Source organism: Arachis ipaensis, chromosome B6 (assembly GCF_059453495.1).
Source record: "Arachis ipaensis isolate K30076 ecotype BB chromosome B6, ASM5945349v1, whole genome shotgun sequence".
Classification (NCBI taxonomy): Eukaryota; Viridiplantae; Streptophyta; class Magnoliopsida; order Fabales; family Fabaceae; genus Arachis; species Arachis ipaensis.
In genome coordinates, this window is record NC_142441.1 from 138,866,304 (window position 1) to 138,884,666 (window position 18,363).

The 18,363-nt window shown below is 31.7% G+C and overlaps 1 protein-coding gene across 1 annotated transcript; it reads right to left on the reverse strand.

Annotated features, from left to right (window-relative positions):
• Positions 1-7,503: 7,503 nt before the first annotated feature.
• Positions 7,504-9,878, reverse strand: LOC148562906 (inositol transporter 1-like). Its single transcript, XM_088491664.1, has 5 exons — positions 9,737-9,878; positions 9,570-9,640; positions 8,948-9,283; positions 8,747-8,854; positions 7,504-8,337 (listed from the first exon to the last, which is right to left on the reverse strand). The coding sequence occupies exons 1-5, from the start codon at positions 9,876-9,878 to the stop codon at positions 7,504-7,506; spliced, it is 1,491 nt and encodes a 496-aa protein (XP_088347790.1).
• Between the last annotated feature and the right edge of the window lie 8,485 nt (positions 9,879-18,363).

Consider the following 18,363-nt stretch of genomic DNA (forward strand, 5'->3'; position numbering starts at 1 on the left):
TACAACCACAATTTTAAAGAAAAATTTTTAAAAATATATATATATATATATATATATATATATATATATTTTTTTTTTTTTCCGTGAGATTGAAACAAATTCGTCCACTCATACAGTGAATTTGCTCTTATTTTTATACATTTTATATTATATTAGTATATTTTTATTTAATTCACATCATTTAAAATTTTAAATTATAAATTTTTTTTAATTTAAAATTTAAATAAAGATAATTTAAATAAATAATTTAATTTAATTTAATAAAAATAAACATAAACATAAACGCAATCGCATTATTGTACTCATGATTAATTATATTTATTTGATTTAAAAAATTAATTATTTAAAATTGATAATTTTAAATTAAAAATTAATATATTTATATTATTTTTAAATTAAAAAATTATAAATAAAATCACTCATTCAATGGACTAGGCATTTAGTTTTTGGATAATTAATTAATAATATAATAAATCAATTACATGCTTTTACACAGACAAATGGATAATTTTAAAAATATTGTATTAGAATAGACAAATTATGTGAAGATGAATCTTAAACTCCTTTTAATTTAATAAAATTTTTAAAATATATAACATTGAATTTAAAATAAAAAATTATAAAAGTAAGATATAAATATTATATCTTCTAATACATTATTAAAATATTTAACTTGTTAAATATGAAATTATTTTTTATTATTATATATTAGAGAATATATTTTTATTATCAAACTTATAAAATGTACTCCGTGTGAGTACAAATAATAATAATAATAATAATAATAATAATAATAAAAAATGACCTATGTTTATTTTTATTAAATTAAATTAAATTAAATTAAATTATTATTTTAAATTATGTTTATTTAAATAAAAATTTCATAATTTAAAATTTTAAATGATGTAAATTAAATAAAAAAAATAAAAATATATTAATATAATTTAAATCGTACGAATAAATTTGTCACACTAATACAAATTTATTAATATCAATGAAATTCGTTAATGTAGTGGACAAATTTTAACTAAATCTGCAAGTTCGCGGATGCATGGGCGAACTTGTTTCAATTCTAAAAAAAATAGATTTCGAAAAATAAAAAAAATTAGTTTGAGAGATGATTATTTTTTTATTTATTTCAAAAAAAATTTTCTATTTTTCGATAAAATCTATTTCCATGAGACTTACCTTTTATTAGATTATTAACTGCGAATTTTATTAAAGGTGCTTGTTATGGTATTTATATAATCATTTAATTTACTAAAAATAAATAATTTTTAAATATTTAATACTTACCAAGAGTCCAAAATCGATAAATTCGACATCAAATTTAAAGATATCAAAAATTTGTTTTTATTAAATTAGGGGTTAAGTATTTACTTTTAATATTTATTATTTAGGATTAATAGTTAGATTAGTCCGAAAAGATATTGAATTTATCTTTGAAAGATTTTTTTAATTAAATTAGTCTTTCAAATATTACGAATAAATCATATGTGTCCTTTATACAATTTTCATAATGATTGATGATGTGAAATATTAACTGATAACATGTATGACACATAACATGTTCAATTAGATGTTGACTAAATATATTTACGAAAATCTATCAATTTAGTCATTAGCTCATATTAAAAATAAGATTTTTGTAATTGAGAAAAATAACTAAATTAATAAATTTTCATTAACATATTTAGTCAATATCCAATTAGACATATCAGGTATTATATATGTTATTAATTAATGTTTTACAATATCAATGTTTGAAGAAAATTGTTAATAGAGTGATTGAAGGACAAATATAATTAATTTGTAATCTTTGAACTAATTTGATTGAAAAAATTTTTAGAAATGAATTTAAAAAATATTTTATCTTTCACAGACTAATTTGACTATTAATCTTTATTATTTAATAATAATTTGTGAAATAATAATAATAATAATAATAATAATAATAATAATAATAATAATAATAATAATAATAATAATAATAATAATAACAATATATTTAAAAGAAAAAAATAGGGGTGAGTACGGGTAGCAGGTACCCGATTACCGTTCGAATTCGAACCGAACCAATTAAATTGGTTCTAAAATAAACGGGTAATCAGATCCAACCCGAACCAAACCGATAACTTTTGTTAGTGATTGGTTCGGATATCAGTTTTGGGAGTGCGGAACCCGAACCAACCCGCAAACCCGATTATATATTAATTAAATAAATAAATAAATAAAATATATGGATTTTCTATTAAACAATGATTATTCATTATTAATATGTTTGGATTTCAATGAGTTTAGTTTTTAATGTATTTGGTGTTTAATATGTTTGGATTATTTCTATTAATGTTACATGTTTATTGTACTTGTTGAATTTTTAAGATAAAAATTTAATTTTTTTTATGAATTTTAAAGTCATCGAATACCCAATTACCTGAACCGAACTAATCTGTTCTTAATCGATTTGGTTTGGTTTGGGTACATATACAAAAAAAAAAAAAAGTACAAATCCAAACCAAATCAAACCAATTACATTTTAATTAATTCGGTTCTAATTTTACTATAAATTCAAACCAAATTAATCCATCTTCACCCCTAGAAAAAAAGAGGAACGAGAAAATGTTTAGGCCTTAGGGTACTTACAAATAAAAAGACCAATTGTCCTTCTCTTGTTTATGCAGATACCCGTTTAATACAACATGTAAATAGACAATTTTTCTCACCCTATGCCTTTCCTTTAACAATTGCAAATTTGCAATCGCAATCCAATGAACGTGTTAAAGGCTTAAAGCTCCTAGCGCTGATCGAATGAACATTCACGAAAAATAGAGCCAAAATTCTTTCCATCCAAAATCCTATCGATCATTATAGCCAACGTAAAAGGGCTAAAATTTTTATATATGAATAATTTTAATGTAAAATATAAAAATATTTGATTATTTTAGTGTTTTATATAATTGTAATAATAGTTGTAACAAAAAAATTTTTAATTATAAAAAAATAAAATGTCACTGATGTTTTGTAATAAAAAATATGATTTTAATTATTAAAATACAAAACGTCGATTTTAAAAAATATTATTTTAATTGTAAAAATATAAATGTTATTGATGTTTTGTAAATGATTATAGCAGTATTTAACACATAATTTAGTTTATTATAGAGGATTTCATATTTAGTAATACAATATAAAAAAGAAAAAGTTTACGTAGAAGTATAGTTAAACGAACGCCCATTCTTTCTTTTTTTTAAAAAAATAATTTTATTAACTAATAAATATAGATTATTATATGAAAAAAATCAACAAATTTTAAAAAGCCATTTATTTCATTTCAAGCTCACAATATTTTTAAATAAAAATATATTAACCAAATACATTATTACCCTTAATTGTAGTTAGTAGAGTAAAGAAATTCCTTAAAAAAACTGTTATATTGTTCAACTTTCTGAGTTTTTGCAAAATCATGCAAAGCCTATTTCAGTCAAAATAACATGTATTGACGAATTTAAAAAATTTTAACAGTGAGAATAAAAATATATACTAAAATAAATTTTATTAAATATTATTAATTATACTAAAAATATAATAAAGATATGAAAATTTACAAGAGTTACTGTAAACTATTATTTTTAACATGCTATTCATTAAATACAATTTATAAAAAATATTTTTTCTATTTCTAAAACTTAAACTTAAAATCTCATAATTAAATTATAAATAACTTGTTATTCTAACTAATTTTATTTTTATACACATTTAATAATAAAAGAGCGAATCAATCGACATATATTTGTCTATTGATATACTAGTATTTATAATTAGAAACTAAAATTATATATAAATACCAAAAAAAGTTAAATCTATATATATAAAAGATATGTTGCTATAAAATAATAAAAACTTAATTTACAATAAATTTGTTCTCTTTCTTTTCAAAATAATTAAATATTTTTATATTTTTTAATTTAATTTTGATATATTATCAAATTAAAGATTTTATGCATCCATTCAATTATGTATTGTAATGTAAAAAAAAAATCTTTTACATTCATCATGTAAATATTTATCTAAAATAATAAATATGATGGAATGACTATGTAAAAAATATATATATTTTAATATATCAAAATTAACTTTCATATTTTTAAACAATTATTCTACTATTCATTACAATTTTGAAATATTAATTACCTCCCATTCAATTAAAAAATTTATTTGTTACAATATTTATGACATAAAATACTGTTTCACCCAAAATAGTTGTTACAAGCAAACTTATTTCAGAGTTAAGATTAAAAAAATATTATATAATTTTAAAATAAAATTATTAATTAAGAAATAGATATTATTCTTTTTTATCTCAACTAATTTTTGAAGACAAAAAATACTAGTAGTTTTACTTATATTTAGAAAACTAATATTTAGTTTGATAATTAATTAATTTATTAATTTCAAAAAAATATTATCACTATTCATTAATTTTTTATTGAGTTAATTTATTTAATTAATTTTAATTTTGATATTAAATCAAATTTAACAAAATAAATATTGTTACATGTTAAATTTAATAAAAAAATTTATTATAAATCTCAAAATAAAATTTTATAATTTTTTATGGAGGTAAAAATATAATTATACTGGGGACAATAATATATATTTGTATAAAACTATTACTTTTTTTTTTTCAAAACTTAGTGAGGGCAAGTGTCCTCCTCCTTTGAACCTCAATCCGTCCCTGATAACACACGTCTAAATACAAGTCTATTTACATACATTCTTCATGTGCTGAAAATATTCAATTTCATCATTGTGGCATAACCTTTTGTTTTATTGTTAAAAAATACTATTGCTTATCAGTAGAGGAACCAAGGTGTTCTTAGCAACGATAATAATGATGATGAGAGTTAAGGCCATGATTGATCATGACCAACTCTGATAATATGTAAAGGTATTGAAAGAGATTAAAACCAAAGAGAAAGTTAATAGAATGAACTTAGAATATGAAATTGAATTGATAGTGGAATGAATTAGTTTACACTTGAAGCTACCTCACTTATCTACATACTAAGAATGAAGGATAACTCATCAATAGCTAACACTTAATTGATCCTATAACAGATTCTCACTTCATCTAACTAACTCTGTAATGTTAACTAACTCTATTGCATATCACACATGTCACCACTCATCACTGTCTTCTCCATTAACGTTTCCTCCTTTTCTTTGGCCAAAGCTACCAGTAAGCACGCTGACACATGTGCACATACATATATATTGCATTTTTCATTTCTTCTCCTTTTATTTTTTATTCTTCTTCATTTCATGTTCAAACCCTAGCTTTATGACTTTTTGTGCTTTCACAAGTTTTAGGCGTATTGGAAAAAGTTGTTGATCATGTACTTGCTTGCTCAACTATTCTTTTTATATTATTATTTTTTTCATAAGCTTTCTCCTTCCAAATATTTGAAACTTCTTCAAAAGTCCACCTTTTTGTCTTTGGCATGCAGAAAATCATAAAAACTATTGCAACACAAGCAACAGCCAAAAGAATCATAAAACTCACCAAGCCCAATCGCATCCATAAAAGAAAGGAAGTTAATAGACATGATGACAATTATTGCAGACATGCCACCACAAATTCCTCTAAACTCTTCAAGGTATATCTCAGTGTTCACAGCCCAAGGAACAAGACCTATTCCAGATGCAAAGAATATAATATACAAAGCCAAACCCGCAATAGCAAGCCATCCATAAACTAAACTCGGGTTGCCATGTCCTCTAACATGACATGAAACAGAGAGTAGGATTAAATTAGTACATTTTAAATTCAATTCATACCTTCTTTTTCAAGAAATCATTGCACATGTTTTAACTAACTAGTTTTCTCTCAACTCCACACACTAATAGTAGACACTCTCTTGACACATATTTATGTAGAAAATTTGTTTGGTTCTTAAAAAATTTGTATAATTGTATCTGATTTGTCTAAAAAGTGAGAGATGAAGAGGTGGATCTCATCTTTTATATTTGTCATGTAATTAAAAAATTAGTCATAGTAAAAGAGATCATTTATGTATTTATTCTAACATTGATTTTCAACTATCCTTGTACAATATGACATCATATATATATATATATATATATATATATATATATATATATATATATATATATATATATATCAATCAGTGGTTATAAACAATTTTAGTATCATAAATATATAAACTTAATATTTTTTAATCAAATATATATATATATATATATATATATATATATATATATATATAAATAAGTGGTGTTAAACAATTTTAGTATCATAAATATATAAACTTAATATTTTTAATTTAGAGATTGATCACAAAAATATGGAAGATAATTTATAAAAATATAATTTTTTATTTTTTATATATAGCAAGGTTGATATATATAAATATATAGTATTTAAAGTAACACATTTTTATATTTTTGTAATATAATATTTTTTTCAAATTAAAAATATTTATTAATATTAAAAATATTATTTTAATTTTAACACCACCTTTTAAATATTGTTAACATTGTATAACTATCGTAGCCTTCGTTCTTAATAAAGTAGTTTTACATATGTGTACAGTAACATAATACGACGTTAGTAAAAATACTTACTTTTTACATTGAGAGTGTGAATAGTTATCCAAATTAACAAATTTGATTATATGACTATATAAAATTAAATGTTATATAATATTAATACATCAAAATTAAACTATTTATTTTATATCTTTGTAAAATTTATCAATCAAATATTTTTGGATAAGATTTGAGTTCATTCTAATGTAATAAAATGACATTTTTTGTCCATAATAAATTAATCAAATCATAATGACTGTACATGGTCGAAAATAGCCAAGTATATACTGGGAGGAACTAGAAACGATAGCATGAAAACACATCAAGAGTATGAAAACTGGAAAGAAAACTAGAAAGAAAGCTAAGAGAATGAACTAAATATTAAATTGAATTGATGTTGGAAGAATGTATTAATTTACATATGAAGCTTCCTTACTTATTTACACACTACGAGTGAAAGATAGAGAAACACATCAATAACTAACACTCAACTGATCCTATAACAGATTCTCACTTCATCTAACTAACTCTGTAATGCAAACTAACTCTACATTGCTTGTCACACACGTCACTAGAGTCTTCTCCCTTAACACCCCCTCCGAAATCTCTCTCACTCTCTCAACATGTCTCAAGATTTGGAAGTGAGAAAAGGGCCATGGACCATGGAAGAAGACATGATCCTGATCAACTATATAGCCAATCATAGGGATGGTGTTTTGAACTCTTTGGCCAAAGCTACCAGTAAGGACACAGACACATGCGCATGCACATATATGTTGCATCTTTCATTTCTTCTCCTTTTATTTTTTGTTCTTCTTCATTTCATGTTCAAACCTTAACTTTATGACTTTTCGTGCTTTCACAAGTCTTAAACGTATTGGAAAAAGTTGCTGATCATGTACTTGCTTGCTCAACCATGCTCTCTATGTTTTTATCTTTTCCATAGGCTTTCTCCTTCCAAATATTTGAAACTTCTTCAAAAGTCAATCCTTTTGTCTCTGGCATATAGAAAATCACAAAAACTATTGCAACACAAGCAACAGCCAAAAGAATCATAAAACTCTCACCAAGCCCAATAGCATCCACAAAAGAAAGGAAGCTAATAGACATGATGACACTACCAACCCAATTAATTGTTGCAGACATGCCACCACATATTCCTCTAAACTCTTCAGGGTATATCTCTGTGTTCACAGCCCAAGGAACAGGACCCATTCCAGGTGCAAAGAATATAATATACAAAGCCAAACCCACAACAGCAAGCCATCCATAAACTAAACCCGGGTTGCCATGTCCTCTAACATAACATGAAGCAGAGAGTAGGATTAACGATCCAACCACACCTATTAAGCTACTAAGTGTAAGCTTCTTTCGCCCTACAATGTCAATAAGGTAAATTCCAATAATTGTGCCACCGGCATTAATTGCAGAAACAATGAGGGATAAGAACAAAGCCGATTCGTTTGATTTGAAGCCAGCCAATTGAATGATTGTTGGGCTATAGTACATTATAACACTAATACCGGTAAGTTGTTGGAATGCTTGAAGTCCAGCGCCACATATGAACGCAACTCTGATTTCTTTCAACTTAAATACATCACTGTATTTAACTTTGACCTTATCCTTTTGTTCTTGCTCCATGTGAGCTTCAAGAATATCTATTTCGTCCTCCAACCGAGGAGATGGGTATATCCTAGAAAGAACATTGGTGGCCTCCTCCTTCCTATTCTGCAAGTTAAAAGTAACTAAGCTTTTAATTATTGTACAAAAAAAAAATCAATATAAGGATTTATTTTACCCAAACTTTATAGGTGACTAATGACATAAAGTTGTCTTCATATGAAAATAATAGTTGATAATCATTAGATGATAATTTAGTTAAGAAAAAAAGTACAGGAAACTAATTTTTAGTTAGCTAACATTAGTTAACTTTAGATTTTATATTTATAATTTAAGTTTTAGGATCTAGAATTTAAGATAAACAAAATAACAAAATTGGCTGATGTTAGTTTAAAAAAAATTGGTTTCCAGCATTAACTTTAGTTTAACATATCAAATTATCTAATAGTTATTACCTATAATTTTTGCATAAAGAGAACTTCACATGAATGATCATTGATCTTATATCATCATTTACCTTCAAATATAGCCATCTGGGGGACTCAGGAAGAAAGACCATAAGAACCAACTGAATAACAGCTGGTGTACCTGCAATTCCAAGCATCCAACGCCATGTTCCAGGAACCTGCACACATAATTTTGCTCTTAGAAAATCAAGATGGACGAAGACAAAATTATTACTATTGGTATTGTTAGCTAAAGAGTTGGATATGCTTACTCTAGTCAAACCATAATTGATGACAAAGGAAAGAAATTGGCCAGTTGTGATCATAAGACAATTGACACTAACTAATCCACCTCTTATTTCAGACGGTGATACTTCTGCGATATACATAGGAGCAGTAACAGAGGCAAAACCTACACCTAGGCCAACAAAAAACCGGCCAACTATGATAAGAGTGGGATTTGGTGCGACGGCGATCAAGAGTGATCCTACTGCGAAACAAATATCTGCCACAATAGTGGCAGCCTTACGCCCTAAAGAATCATTAATGTAACCACCAATGGCGGCACCGAAAATTGCACCAATTAAGGCCATGGCAACTATTAGTTCCTGCAAACATAACAAAATGAGAACATATAATTGCTGCAAAATGGCACTCTACTCTAGTCCTACTGTGTCATAGTCATAGTTATGTGAATTCACAATTTATCTTTGTTGTCGAATGCTATATATATATATATATATACTTTTCCCATTAAAAATTTTAAATGTGATGTATTGCGTACCACCTACCAATTTTCCTACCAGAACATATTGCGTTTCATATAACTATATGGTCACAATTACAAGCTACCAAACTAAAAGAAAATGAACAAAAAGACACTCTCTCTTTTACCTGAAGAAAACTACTGTTCTTTACAACTTCAAAATCATCTTTTATGTACGAGAGAGCGCCAGATATCACACCTACAAATGAAAACAAAATATATGCTATTTCATTTCTTTCTTTTTTTTTTCTTAATTAATGAAATGGTAGACAATACGCATATATGTATATTGTACCAGTATCATAACCAAATAGAAGGCCACCAATACCAGCTGCAAAAGTAACTCCAATAATGTAAAAATTTTGGGAAAATGATATTCTGCGCTCTGGATGTTTCTCCAAATAATCAGAGCTTCCTGCTTTAATCGACACGCACATATCAGCCACCATTGCTAGCTTGCTTTTATCAACTAGTTGTAAATTACATGTTAATGCGTGAGATCTAACATAGTTTTATAGATAATAAAGTTGTTAAATTTAAAAATTTTGTTGGATTTCTTGTTCCCTTAAAAGTCGATGGGCATATATATGATAACAACATTTGTTTTTTTTTATGAAGGATCAGTTTTATGTTGATGTGAACTTGCAACTAGATTACTCTCCCTTCTTTTTATTTCCTTTCCTACTTTCCGTTATTACTCTGTCACAACGAATATGTACTCAAATACCTACATATGTTAACATGATTGCTGTCATTTTGGATCCTTATATTAACTATCTTAATTTAGATTATTTTAATTCTTATGTATTGATACCATTTAATAATTTTCTATTTTTGTCTAATCAAATATATTTATAGTATTCATGAGCCTTTCAAGCTATAATCGGTGGTTATGTGAAATTTATTTGCTGATGTATTGATATGTTAGTTGGATGTCTATAAAAATCTAATTCACAGTGATATTTATTATATAAATTAAATCCAAATAATTAATACATGTGAATCATAAAAATTATTTGCATATATTTTCTTGCGAGAAATGTTAAAGATAATTTTTATTAATATTAGTTAATACTGTTAGCTAACATTTTATTTTTATATTGTTAGGAGTTAATTTTAGTATTTAAAATTTAAAATTTAGTACTTAAACTTTAAAATATTTACTAATATTAATTAAAAATAATAAATTTTATTGGTTATGGAACATTATTTTTTTGTTATACTAAGTTGAGTTGTGAGTATATTTCTTTGGTGGCTTTTTATAGTTGGTGAAAATTCTGTTATGTAATGTGATAGGCACTTATTACCTTCTTATTCAATGGTCAACAAATAGTATCTTCTGGTAAAAGAGATAAGCCGTGGATAATCACTTAAATAAAGATTAACTTAACTAACAACAACTTTATTTGTCATCTTTTTTTTTTTTGAAAGTAAGAGCTCAACACAATACAGTGGAGCGAACAGAGCTAGACAAGCAGCATACGCCTACTTAAATAACTAAATCAAACACATAAACTCCCCATGTCATCTTCGGCATAGCCATCAACAACAAAAGGGATCAACACCACTCCACTCATTAACGCTTCTCACGGTCATGTTAATGACTTCTTCAACATATCTGCTTTGATTCTGGAGAATCCTGTTATTCCTTTCCATCCATATATTCCAAATGACCGCACAAAAGCACCTCAGCCGCTGCTTACGATCCTCCTTACTCCTCGATTCCTCTGTCCAACTGAGAAAGTGCTCTTTCATCGAACCCGGATAAGACCATTGACAACCGAATCCTGATATCCAAGCACTCCACACCTACCACGTAAATGCACAGCCTAGAAACAAGTGATATACATGTTCCAATTCATTATTACATAGCACGCATATAGTATCTTCCTGTCTGATAATTCCAAACCAGCTCAGCCTTTCCTTAGTGTTCACCCTGCCTATTAAAACAAACTAAGCAAAAAGCTCCACTCTTGGTGGAACCAAACCTTTCCAAATGGTCCTTGTGAAGCTGTAGCTGGTTACCACCTCTGGGAGTGCTTCAACCTGCATCACCTGCACAAATGAGTTAGTTGAAAAAGCACCTTGCCTATCATATTTCCAAACCACTCGATCCTCTCTATTATTACTAATTTCACCGGTCTCAAAGCCTCATGTAATTGACTTAGAAGCTCCAATTCCCACTAAAAAAGCTCGTGCCTCCATTAGAAATTCCAAAACCACTCTATCCCATTCCAAAACCCACAGTCCCCAATAACGTATCCATATTAGTTTGAAACAGAGAAAAGCCTCAGGAACTGGTCTTTCAAAGATCCACATAGTAGCCATACATCCTCCCAAAACCGAGTCCGTCGCCCATCACCAATCTCCATGGACAAACTTGTAACCATCTTATCCCTTATACGTTCATTCATGATGTGCAACTGGCATATATCCTTCCATGGGCCTCCTCTTGTAGATAGTGCTTGAGTTGACAGTAGATCATTGGGATTCAGATTATTACATGAACATACAATTTTCTTCCACAACGGGCACTCTTCCTTTGTAAACTGCCACCACCACTTAAACAACAATGCTGAGTTCCGAATAATTGCATCGCCAACTCCCAAGCCACCTAGTTTCTTTGGAGCATGTACCATTTCCCATCTAACTAATGCCATACCATTCCTACCATCTTCCTTACTCTATATGAATCTTCTCTATAGTGAAATCAACTTCTCAGCAACAGCTTTCGGCATCTTAAATAGACTCAAATAGTACACTGGCAAACTGTTCAATACTGATTTGATGAGCACCAACTTTCTAGCTTTGTTTAGCACCGTAGCTTTCCACAAGCTTAGTTTTTCCTCCACTTTGTCCAGAATAGGCTTCCAAGTCTTCGCCATCCTCGGGTTTGCTCCTAAGGATATCCCAAGGTATTTAACTGGGAGAGTGTCCCCCTTACAACCCAAAAGGTTACACATACGCTGTGTCTACTGCTCTTCACAATTAATCGAAATCAAAATTAATACAGAGGTCTGACATCAACTCAAAACATCACAGAAGTCGCTTATAATTCTTAATAGTCTCCTCTTCTGGTGGGCAAAATAGAATAGTATCATCATCAAACTGAAGGTGCGACAATTCTATGCTATCCCTACCCACTAACAACGGTAATATACGTCCATTCCTGATCGCCTCTCCAACTATTCAATGTAGCACATCCATAACCAGTACAAATAAGAAGGGAGAAAGCGGGTCACCTTGTCTCAAACCTCTTTCCATTTTGAAAGGCTTAGATGGTGACCCATTTATCAATACTGACATAGATGCAATGGCCACACACTCCATAACCCATGCTCTCCATTTATGCCCGAAGCCCATCTTTTGTAATACCAAGTCCACAAAGCTCCATTTGACTCTGTCATATACTTTCTGGAAATCTAGCTTGATTATTGCTGCTTCCTTTTTTCTCTGTTTAAGCCAGTTTACTATTTTACATGCAATAAGTGCCCCATCGTGTATTTTCCTTCCCTTGACGAACGCACTCTGAGTCTCCCCTATTAACCCTAGCATCACTGATCTGATCCTCCTGACTAGCACCTTTGAGATGACCTTGTAGACGCACCCCACCATACTAATAGGTCTCAAGTCTTTGATCTCCTTTGCACCAACGAACTTTGGAGCCAATGCCACCCAAGCAATATTGCTATCAGTCAGTAACCTGGAAGAATTAAAGAACCCCATCACTGTTGTCGTAAATTCAGGTCCAATCTCATCCCAGCATCTCTTAATGAAGTTCATGTTGTACCCATCACAGCCTGGCACCTTAGAGGACTCGCAGTCCCACACAGCCTCTCTGATCTCCTCAGCTGACGGCATCCTCTCTAAGGTTACAGCATCTTCCTCATCTATTTTTCCCACCAGACCATCTCTAAAGCCCATCATTGGAGTAGCTTCCTGATGATATAATTCCTTGTAAAACTCTCTGATGGCTATCTTGATTCTCGTTTGATTTCTGACCGTTCTACCGTTTATCACCAGTGTATCAATCTTATTGTTCCATCTTCTTGCTGAAGCCATATTGTGAAAGTATCTTGTATTTTTGTCCATCTCTTTCGCGTGCCGAGACCGAGACATCTGTTTCCAATGCATTTCCTTCCTTACATACCATCTATCACAACAAATAACCAGCACCTTTCTTCTAGCCTCCATCGTGGTATCATATACTCCATTGCTAACCATATCATCAACTCTCTTGATTTCTTCCTCAAACTTTGTGATCTTACTGTCCATCTCCCCAAAATTAGCCTTGTGTCATCTTGATAAACCACTATTTTATGGTTTTTATTGTGCTAATTTGAGTGATTTTTATCAATTCTTTGCTCACTTATTCATATAATTTGCATGTTTTACATTTTCCTTCCTAATTCTGTGCTTTGATTAAAAACATGCTTCTTTGGCCTTAAAATTAATAATTATTAATCCTCTCTTATTACCATTCGATGTCGTGATATGTGTGTTAAGTGTTTTCAGGATTTATAGGGCAAGAATGGCTTAGAGAATAGAAAGGAAGCATGCAAAAGTGGAAGGAATACAAGAAATTGAAGGAATTGCTAAGCTGTCCAACCTAACCTCTTCGTACTAAATCTATCATAACTTGAGCTACAGAGGTCCAAATGAAGCGGTTCCAGTTGAGTTGGAAAGCTAACATCTGGGACTTCGAAATGATATATAATTTGCCATGGTTGCTCAGCAGATAAGCGGTGCACACGCGTGCATCTGCAAAAATTCAGCGTATCAGAATTTGCCCCCAGCGATTTCTGGGCTGTTTTTTACCCAGTTCTCGGCCCAGAAAACACAAATTAGAGGCTGCAGAGTGGGGGAATCATTCATTCACACAACTTTCATTCACATAATTTTAGGATTCTTAGCTTTAATTCTTCTCAATTTCAGATTTCTATTTTACTTTAATTTAGTTTTCTTCTACTCTTATTAGCTCTAGCACTTTAGTTATATATTTTTCTTGTTGATCTCTTTATGTTGCTATTTTAGTTTATGGATTCTCATGTTAGATTTGATTCTCTATTTAATGCAATTTGAGGTATTTTATATTTATGATTGCTTTCTTCAATTTATGTTATTGATACTTTCAATTGGTTGTTTAGGTTTTATTATCTCTTATTAATTTCTAGGTCTTTATGTTATGCCTTCCAAGTGTTTGATAAAATGCTTGGTTGGGATTTAGAGTAGATTTCTCTCCTTTTGGCTTTGGTTGAGTAATTGGAGACTCTTGAGTTATCAAACTCTTTTTGTTGATTGATAATTGAAAGTTGCTAGTTGATTTGGATCCCTCTAAAGCTAGTCTTTCCTTAGGAGTTGACTAGGACTTGAGGAATCAAATTGATTCATCCACTTGACCTTCCTTCATAGTTAGAGGTTAACTAAGTGGTAGCAATGGACAATTCTCATCACAATTGATAAGGATAACTAGGATAGGACGTCTAATTTTCATACCTTGCCAAAAGTTTTCTTAGTTATTAATTTAATTTCTTGCAATTTACTTTTCTTGTTCCTTATTTCAAAAATCCAAAAAGATACTTTTCCATAACCAATTATAACTACACTTCCCTGCAATTCCTTGAGAGATGACCTGAGGTTTAAATACTTCGGTTTAATTTTTTTGGGTTTGTTTTAGTGACAACCAAATTTTTGTATGAAAGGATTATTGTTGGTTTAGAAACTATACTTGCAACGGGAATTTATTGTGAATTCTTTACTAGCAAAAATCCGTTCATCACATCTCCCTAGCGGTATTGTTAGTGCGTTCAACTTATCTGTGAACTGTATCTCCCCCAAACCTCTCCATTCCTCTTTAACCATACTGAGAAATCCATCATGTGTAAACCACGAATCTAGACTTCGGAACGGCCTTGGACCTCCCCTCAGCTTTTTGTCCTCCAGTATTATGGGGCAATGATCTGACAATCCCCTTGGCCCCCCTCGTAACCGAGTTTCTGGAAACGCTTCTAGCCACTCCACATTAACCAGAGCTCTATCTATATGATTGCAAGAGCGACCTCGAAACCATGTAAACTCGCGATCAGTGAGTGCCAAATCTACTAATTGCATATCTTGTATCTGGTTCCTGAATTCTTCCGCTGACCGAGGTACAGTAGTTGCACCTTTTCTTTCCTCCACATGTATTATCTCATTAAAATCTCCCATAAAACAACAAGAGACCTGACATAACCTAGCTATATAGCTTAGCTCCTCCCAAACATGACACTTCTCATCTCTATTATGAGGACCATAGACCAATACAAAAGCGCAATGGAAACTACTCTTTAAACATTACTCCTTCGACACACAGCCACCTCTCCCCCTTATAGCAGTTATTCATTTTAAACACTGATTTATCCCATATTAACAACAGCCCACCAGATGCACCATCAGAGCTTACATACTCCCAGCCTAAATCATCTCTCCCCCATATTCTGGCAACATCAAACTTCGTCACAACCTGTCTTTTAGTCTCAATCAGGCCTAACAGATTTAAACTATATTTTCTCTTTAAGTCCTTCACCATTCTCAACTTCCCGTCATCCCGTAAGCCCCTAACATTCCATGCACTAAAATTCATTTAACATTTTTTGTACACACCTATTTTTTTTTGTTTGGGTCTGCACCGTCTCATCTTTTCCTTCTGTTTTGCCACTTTCCTTTTGCGAGCTATTTCCTCATTTTGTGCCTGAAGGATTGCCATAATGTCATCCTCTTCATTATACAATATAGCACCTGACTCTTTAGCCAGCTCCCAAGTCCTTCCATTTTCCAGCAATTGTTCCCACAATTCTGAGCTCTGACTATCACTGTCCTCTGCTTCATTAGTGACATCCTCGTTCCCAGGATGATTCCTTCCATAGCCATCATCTTCATGTTCAGCAGCCACCATTCTACCGTCACAACCACTCCCCAATATTAATCCCCCCTCCGCAGAACCCCCCTTATATCCTCCACCTCCGTCGTCATCCACTCCCTGTTGCACCACCTCGCCATGACCTTCATGACCATCCATAGTTGCTGGTACCCCTGTCCCACCCGTAGTTGCACTCTCATCATCCTCAACAGTCGCATCTGCATCAGTTCGGAGACCTTCTCCCACTGTGCAGGGCAACCGGCTTCGGATGTCCCCAGCCAGCCGTGTCTCGCTGTTTCTTTCGCTATCAGTCCCGTCGCCCTCCCCCTCGAAGAGGAACTGAGCGCCGCTACCTTCTGCTGCTTGTTCTGGAAAGGAGGACCCAAACCCATGCCTCACTCTGGCTACCCCACCTGGCTCCTTCAAACTTGGTCCAGCTGATGGATTCGCAGCTGTTGAGGACTTTGGGCCTGCCAAGGCCATTTTCCCCTCCTCCAATATGTTATTGCATCTGGCCCACGACTCACTTGGAGAAGGAATTTTTTTTGCTTATTATTGGACTTCCTTCGCAGCCCATTTAACTCACATGTTATTGTTCTATCAGAGTCAGCCACGTAACTCGAACCGCATCTTCCCCCAAAATTAATGAACCTTCCTTGATTATTGCCAGTTACAGATTGAACCGTTGCACTATTTTTCTACTGCCATTACTGCCATTAATCCATTCATTTAAAATTAAGTCTGCGATTACGATTCTGCCTTTATCTTCTTCCTCGCTCCGGTTTACCATCATCGACAACTCTTCGTCTGGGGTTCCTCCATGCAAAGCTTCTGTTCCCTGTCTCTGCCTTGTAACCATTCCTGAGTTCCTGCTTTTTTTTTAACATGATTCCACTCTATACCTGCCCCTTCATTCCTCCTGTTCGCCGTACAGTGCAAATTATACGCCTCATGTCCTATCTCCTTCACTAGAACATCAAAACACCCCGCGCCAATTGTTATATGGATCCATTCTTGAATCACATCCATTACACAAGTATCAATCTGGATCCATCCTACAGTGAACGAGTTACACAATTCCGTCTTTTTGTCACATCCAACCATTTCTCCCCATTGACCTCCTATCGTTCTAGAAGTGTTGACTGACCATGCATGCAACGGAACTCCAAAACATTCCAACCATACTCTTCGAGTTTCACTATGTTCCAACTCCTCCCACTTTCATACACTGTGAAACAATTGTAGGAGCCTGTTCATGTTGAATGTGTATGTCTCCTTAGTATGCAAGACACTATCAAAGGTTAAGAGCGCTTTGTAAGCTCCCATTTCCCGAACTTGGACTACATTTGGGATGTTTTTCGCAATCATTTCCTTCAAAGAATTAAAATCAATAGGCTTCGTCGTGACCCCTACAAGGCTTCTCTGCAGCCATTCCAAATTTTCTGTCACAGCTTCTACTTCTACCTTCTTAGTCCAGCCATTTCCATTTGGGTCTTTTTCAACCTCCTTCGTCCTTGGGTCCCGTCCAGATATCAAAGGATCATGCTCCACTACCATCGAAATTGTGACATCACCTCTATTCCCGTTGGTTATGTTCCATGTTCCCAACATTCTTCTATATTTAGCTTCTCCCACAGATACAACTTTACCTCTCAGCCACAATCGATTCATTTCCGCTATTGCTTTCAAAGTTCCTCCTTTTGTTGTGTACCGAATAAAAGCAAACATATATATGAATCCATTTTTCTGTTTCTGGGATAGATATATATCATTGATACGTCCCGTCCAGTTGAATAGGCAGAATAACTCCCTCTTTGATATGCCTTTTGGGAGGTTACTCACGAAAATGGAGAAGGATTCATTCTCTAACTGCCGATACTCTTCTATCCTTATCAAGTGCCTTAGATCTACCCCTCCCTATGTTTCCCGCCCACACTCTCTCTCTCTCTCTCTCTCTCTCTCTCTCTCTCTCTCTCTCTCTCTCTCTCTACGAGAGAATAATTTTTTTTAATGCAAGTGTATGA

What these genes read in the sequence shown, in the direction of transcription:
- LOC148562906 (XM_088491664.1), bottom strand. Translation starts at nt 9,878, where the DNA reads ATGTGCGTGTCGATTAAAGCAGGAAGCTCTGATTATTTGGAGAAACAT. An exon ending in TCAATTATGGTTTGACTAGA is followed by an intron (nt 8,855 to 8,947) that starts GTAAGCATATCC and finishes TTATGTGTGCAG; the next exon opens with GTTCCTGGAACATGGCGTTG. An exon ending in CCAGATGGCTATATTTGAAG is followed by an intron (nt 8,338 to 8,746) that starts GTAAATGATGAT and finishes TTTAACTTGCAG; the next exon opens with AATAGGAAGGAGGAGGCCAC.